Source organism: Gavialis gangeticus, unplaced genomic scaffold (assembly GCF_001723915.1).
Source record: "Gavialis gangeticus isolate Ggan-Ray unplaced genomic scaffold, GavGan_comp1, whole genome shotgun sequence".
NCBI classification, from domain to species: Eukaryota; Metazoa; Chordata; order Crocodylia; family Gavialidae; genus Gavialis; species Gavialis gangeticus.
The window spans coordinates 81,839,351-81,846,053 of NW_017729022.1; the positions used below are offsets into that span (position 1 = coordinate 81,839,351).

At 42.7% G+C, this 6,703-nt stretch overlaps 1 protein-coding gene across 1 annotated transcript in view; it reads left to right on the forward strand.

Moving 5' to 3' along the window:
• The window catches only part of CAPRIN2 (caprin family member 2), a 102,487-nt gene that overhangs the window by 67,030 nt on the left and 28,754 nt on the right, over nt 1–6,703 (forward strand). The window contains exon 18 of the mRNA XM_019515482.1: nt 3,554–3,737. Coding sequence (XP_019371027.1) covers nt 3,554–3,737 — 184 coding nt within the window. The remainder of the gene's footprint in view (nt 1–3,553; nt 3,738–6,703) is intronic.

Below are 6,703 nucleotides of genomic sequence, written 5' to 3' on the forward strand. Positions count from 1 at the left end.
AACCCCTGCTCTGGCCAGCCCCATCCCCTCAAGCCCCCCCATCCCTGCCCCCCAATAGTCCTTAGTCTAATGGCAAGACTTCTAAACTAGACTACCTGCAGTGGTTTGGCAGATCTTGATTCTGTCATATTACTGCAGATCAAAACTTCCCCTCTTGTGAAACTTCAGTGCTGTTAAGGATAGATGCTCTAGTTATCTTTCCTAGAGGAAAGAGAGACCCTATTCTGCATTCTCTAAATAGATGTGATAAATTAGAGCAGCACTCCTAAAATGATATTTCTAGCAGATTCCTATTGTGGTACCCTGTGGAGGGAGCCTTGAGAGAACTTAACTAGCAAGGAACTACCTGGGGTTCATAGATTTCATAGACATTAGGGCTGGAAGGGACCTCAGAAGATCTTTGAGCCCATCCTGCTGCCCCAGGGACAGGACGAAAAAATATATGTAAAAAAAAAAAAAAATTGTGAAAAAGCACGGATTTCTTAGGGTTTAATCTTTATTGGACCAATTGCATAGTTGGGATAGTTAAACTTTCAAATGCAAAACTTTTCTTCATCATGTCTGACTACTCACCTTAAGAAACCCTTTCTTGGATGTAGTCCAGTACCCCATGATACAGCTTCCTTATCAGCTTCAGCTCAGCTGCTTTGGGGTGTGCAACCAAGTTATTGCAGGCCTGCATTTTCTGTTCATTCTAGGTTAGGATCTCTTTTTTGCAAAAGTAATATAGACTAGCCTAGACAAGTCTTTTGAGGCACTTCTAAACTGTGAAAGACAAGTGATTTAAGGAGGAATGTTTGTATAAGGGCAGGGGACTTGTTCCTCTTGCCAATGAAGTGACATTTCTCAAACACCTTTCACTAATGGCTGCTTTGATTCAGCTATAGGCTTGATCAGGTCTTCGATTTTTCTTCTTACCACTTCCACAGGGGTCTCTCTAAACATCCCATCAGCTCGAAGTTGTCTGACAGTGTTGCATACAAGGCTACCTTTGTGACTTGAAGCTTGCTGGCCCTAGTCTTGGGAGGTCCAGGCCACAACTGGGGCCTTTTATTGTTGAGGGTGGTGAACTCTAATTCTACAATGGGTGAGGTCCTTTCTTCACTGAAGAATGCTAAGGTATCTGTTGTCTTCATCTGACAAGAGCACTCCCAAGAGAAGTCTTCCTTTGCATTGTTTCCTTGCTTGTTTTATATTACTGTCAACCTCAGGTCTTTGGAGCCACTTAATACAATAAAATTGTAGTATTGTATTTGGCCTTAGTATTGTATTTGAGTCCAGTTTTAATCCTGACAGCTGCTTAAGAGTCACTTTCTTCATCCTTTGGTAACCATCTCTTTACTACTTTTCAAGTCAGGATTTCATATTAATGGTGTCAGAAGTATGGCCTGCTGGTGGGATTCAGCCCATGGTGCCATAGCTTTCAGCTCTGCATGCTGCCTGTGGGTCTTAGTCTGTAAGCAGGTGTTCAGTGAAGGGCCTGGTGTTTGCAGTATATTTTAAAAGTAGAGTAATGGAACAAATACAAACTGCTTCCCTCCAGTAGATGTCTTGTCTTATCCTTTGAGACGAGGACTAATAACTGTTTATCTTTAATCCTCTAAGTTCTGAGGAAACTTGATAAAATGCTTAGTCATGGTAGTCCTGGGATGGGTCAGGTACTTCAGGTATTTCAATCTTACTGAGTTTTAATAGTTCTGTCGCTGCTTGCCTGTCTTCCAAACTGGCTAGATCCTACACCCAAACTTTATTTCATCATTGCCTCTAGCAGCCTGGGAGCTGTCAGTCCTTTGAAACATCTTAATCTAAAATTCAAAACCTTCTGCTCCAAATCAGGAAAGCCTCAAATAAATTTAAAACAAAGTGGAAGAGGCTTTTTATTTGTGTAGCTTTTTGATTGGCAGTTTTTCCCTTGTAGTACTAGTTTCAACATTATTGGGTTATACCACTCTTGAAAACTTGAACTTTCACTTGGTTCTGTCATGGTCTGTCTAGCAACAATACTTACACATTGCCCTTCTGTACAAAGCACTTTTTTTTTCTTTATGGTTAGATTGCTGAAGGGGCCAGTCCAAAGGGTAGAAGAGATTCTGGCCTTCCTCCCTGATTGGGGTATGCTCAAACTTTCTGAATTATGTGAGTAAGTGCGATCACACTTGCAAAACACTATCGTTTGGTAGAGACTCCCAAATCTGATGCCTGCTTTTAGAAGGTTAAACAGCAGGATGGCAACTTCTTGTACTATAAGCAGAAAAATTTGGAAGGACCACTTACTGGCTGTGTAATATAGATATGATAGTTCTTTGTATTCAAATAGATGATGAGTAATTAATACAGGAGAGAAGTGCAGAAAAATTAGGACTACAATCCTTGATACAAGAATTCTACTAGTATTCTGTTAAGTTGTCAGAGATGCCAGAATTGCCCTGAAATGGTCATGGTGAACTGAAAACTAGCTTGAGCGCACATTCTGAAGTTTGAAGTCAAGTATCAAATGCTAACCATGGATCAGTGATCTGGGCCTAGGTTTTACACAGTCGGGTACTTCTACCCAAGCTTTTTTGCCTCCAGTTTTCTATAGTAGAATGTCCTTGACTGGTTCTTCTCAGAATTGTTGTACAGCTCACTTGCATTGTGACTTTTTTTGTTCTTGCTTTCAGCCTTTCCCATCCTGAAATTGGCCTGCGTGCTTTGATACCAAAAAAAAGATAACTTCATATGGATGACAAAAGGTTTTGTTTTCTATATGCAGTATATGACTTGCCTTCTATACACAAAGCGCATTGGTTTTCCTTTTGGCAAACCAAATAGTTTCCAACACTTAATATTGTGAATACATACCTGGCAGGCAGCTAGTCAGAGGGTAGAATTGAAGGTATTTTCTTAGTTTGGTGTAACCAGTTGAGCAGCTTGACTTGCTGAATGCAGCACCTGTGGCATTTTTTTAGCATAATACTAAAAACTGTTGAAAGGGGCTTTAACAGCAATAGCACCAAGCCTCAGCATGTGTTAGTAGTAATCCTGGAAGTACTACCCACTTATGCTGTGCTTTTCTAGAAGTGGCTGCTCTGGTTAGAACATGCTTGTGGTAGTAAAGGCCTAAAAGATTCATGTGTTCAGGACTCCCAAGTAAATTCTTTAATCCAGGATGCTGCTGGGATCCCAGTAGTCAGGCTATTACCTGAAGTTGTGCTGTGCTTTTATTGGCCAGAATTTAAGTATACAGAACACTTTGGTCAAGTATTTCTGGGAATAGTCTGTTTTTTAAAGTAGGATGGAAGAGGGAAGATGCTCCCATGGACCAGGAGTCCAGAAATCTGAGGTAAATTCCAGGTTGTGCTAAGTGACTTCAGTCAGAAGTCAGTATCCACTCTGTAAATCTAAGAGTACTTGTTCTTCTCTCCTAATCTGTGCATTTTAGATGCTCCCTGTGCTAGCTTTTGACACCGGGCCTGGCACAGTAGAACCCTAATGCACCTAGCTGGAGTCTTTCTGTAATCCAAGTAAACAATAGTCTCTTCAATATTTTGCTAACATGTTGCATTTTTTCCAGGTATTTAAAGTGAATGCACCTCTGCCTCCACGTAAAGAGCAGGAAATAAAAGAAGACTCTTCCTACTCTGCAGGTTATAACCAGAGTTTTTCTACAGCAAGTACACAAACTCCTCCTCAATGCCAGTTACAGTCTACTCACACTGCAGAGCAAAATTCAGTTTCACAAGAATCTTTGCCAACAGGTAAGGAGAACTGCTTGTATATGGCTATATTTTTAGTGTCACTTCAGTTTGCAGAGGGAGTGTCAAACTGATCTGCTAATCAGCTGACTTCTTTCCATGGGTGTATTGAATAGCTAATGGAAAATCTTTTTTTACTTCTTCGTAGTAATTTATCCATTGTGCCCTTGAATGGAGTAAAATGAGCAAATAAATCTGAATCTTCATGCTGTTAATTATACACATGACTGCAATTAAAAGCTCCAGCTCTTGTAATTTTGTGAAGAACATGACTTGGTTTTTATACCCAGCAAGCGCTAGTAGTCTAAGCTTTTTTTTACTGTTTTTTTAAGTTGAACAAGCTTGCTTGAATAAAAGCAGGAGCAAGCAGCTGTAACTCTGCAGTCTTTTCACAGTAAAACTGTACTTCAGGTGTTTACAAAACACCTTTTTAATAGATGAGCTACCATATTTTCTCAAGTATAAGAGGAGGTTCCCCTAATCACTATGGGAGGAGGGGAGAAATGCTTAGTTGTCTTGTATCTACATACAAAGAAACCTAATTAACTACACTGTTGGTCATTAAACTCCAACCAAAAACAGCATGTGCTCAGCAGTGGAAACCAACTGTGAAGTTGATTTAAATGCAGCCAACACAGATTGTGACTATAAAACACAGGGCCTATATGGGGTAAACATGCTGATGGGGAACCTACCACAAATAAGTTAGTGCAGCCCATCTGAATAAGGTGTGATAGTACCCATTGCATGCAGTCCCCCTTGGCACTGACTCTTCAAGTCATAGCGAGCCACTACATTGCACACACTTTGATTTCCTTTTCACTCCCACAGTTAAGCTGCACCTTTTCTTTCCCACTTCCAGTGATTCCTGTTTCTTCACCAGCCTTAAATGTCTGGCAAACATCACCAGAGGGGGCCCCAAACAATTCGCCCAGTATCCTTGGTGTCTCCTCTCTGCGTAGTGCATATGATTAGTGTCCCCACCCTCCATGAGGTAAAACTGGACTGGGTTGGCCTGTACCTCATCTGCACATACTGTTGGAGGATCACAGGTCTTGTGACTGGAACCAGGTGTTCTTGTCATGAATGGGGAGATAATTAGCGCACGGTTCATTTTGGGGGAGTATCCTAGGGTATGTGCATACTGAAGTGCTGAGCTGTGGTGTTACTATGGCTTGAAATGATGTGAACTGTCATGTTCCAGCCCAATCATCTGCCTGATGAATCGTGAGCTTTTTGGCTTTGGACTAATATCATGCATAATTAGTATTATATATGTAGGTACAAAAAAGTGCTGCTTAAGTGTGGTCGTGACAAATTTGTACCAACTTGCAGCAGTTTCAAAAGAGATAAAATGCCTCAATTCTAGATGAACTGTGAGTACTCAGAGTAACTTGTCTGTGCCCATTTCAAACTACAGGAATATTTATTTCAAAGTCACTCTCTTCAGATTTACCCCTCACTTTCATGTGGTCAGGAAGAGCAGGGTCTGACAGTAAGGGAGGGGAAAGAAGTTGGAAGTACAGTGTGGAAGCTAGACAAACAGATATACAATGTGGAATTTGGTTTCAGTCAGGTTAATGAGAATTCTGCCATAAATCTGATTTGGGCAAAGACAAAGGTGGTCTAGTATTACATTATTTAGGGACCAATAAAATATGGTTTAAGCACCGTGCTCTTATCTTGTGAGCCAACAACAAATGTGAGGCAGAAAGATGCTTTAATTTCTGAGTCTAAACACTTTAAGCAAGGGGGCTTAAACCTCTTGCCTACAAAGCTATGGTATCTGTCCTGAAAGCTTCCCCACAGGTCAGGAAAACTTGGTGGCGGGCAGGGGGAGCCCTGACAACTAATACTGCCACCCTTCCCCACTACCAGACTTCCCAAACCCTTTGAGAGACATCTGAGCTGGGCCAAGCCCCCTTCCCCATACAGGTCCTGGCTGCAGCCTGACCCTTTTCCCTGTGGCTGGATGGGGCCAGACTGTACCTGCTCCAGCCACAAGATTGGGATCACAGGCCAGATCTAGCCTGTGGACAGACTGGATACTACCTATCTGGCTTGCCAGGGCAAAAAATGAAGCACTACTGCTCTAAGCTAAAAGACTAAATGGGAGCTTATTGTCTATCTAAAAATCTGCTAAGTACTAATATCCCCACCCACTTAAAGGACCTGGACAGGTTACATGGGTGAGCAAATGACAGTAGGATGGGATTCGTTACTGACAAGTGCAGGGTGCTGCACTTGGGCAGTAGGAACCAGCAGCATACCTATAGGCTAGGAAATCCCTTCTCAAAAGCACAGTGGCAGAAAGATCTTGGAGTCATTAACTCCAAGATGAACATGGGTCGACAATGCAAGAACATGGTCAGTAGGGCTAACTGTACCTTGTCATGCATCACAAGCGGAGCCAAGGAGGTGATCCTCCCCCTCTATGCGACACTGGTTGGGCTGCAGCTGGAGTACTGCGTCCAGTTCTGGGCGTCACACTTCAGGAGGGATGTGGACAGTATTGAGGGTCCAAAGGAGGGCCACTCGCATGATCTGAGGACAGCAGGGTGAACCCTATGAGAGGTTATGAGACATTAACCTGTTCAGCCTTCATAAGAGAAGGCTGAGGGGGGACCTGGTGGCCATCTATAAACTTACTAGGGGGGACCAGCAGGGTTTGGGAGAAACCTTGTTCCCCCAAGCACCTCCCAGAGTAACAAGGAATAATGGCCATAAGTTGCTAGAGAGTAGGTTCAGACTAGACATTAGAAGGCACTACATCACAGTCAGGGTGGCTAGGATCTGAAACCAACTTCCAAGGGAAGTGGTGATGGCTCCTACCCTGGGGGTCTTTTAAGAGGAGGCTTGACATTTACCTGGCTGGGGTCACTTGAGCCCAGTTTTCTCTCCTGCCCAGAGCAGGGGGTTGGACTAGAAGATCTACAAGGTCCCTTCTGACTCTACATCTATGAATCTGT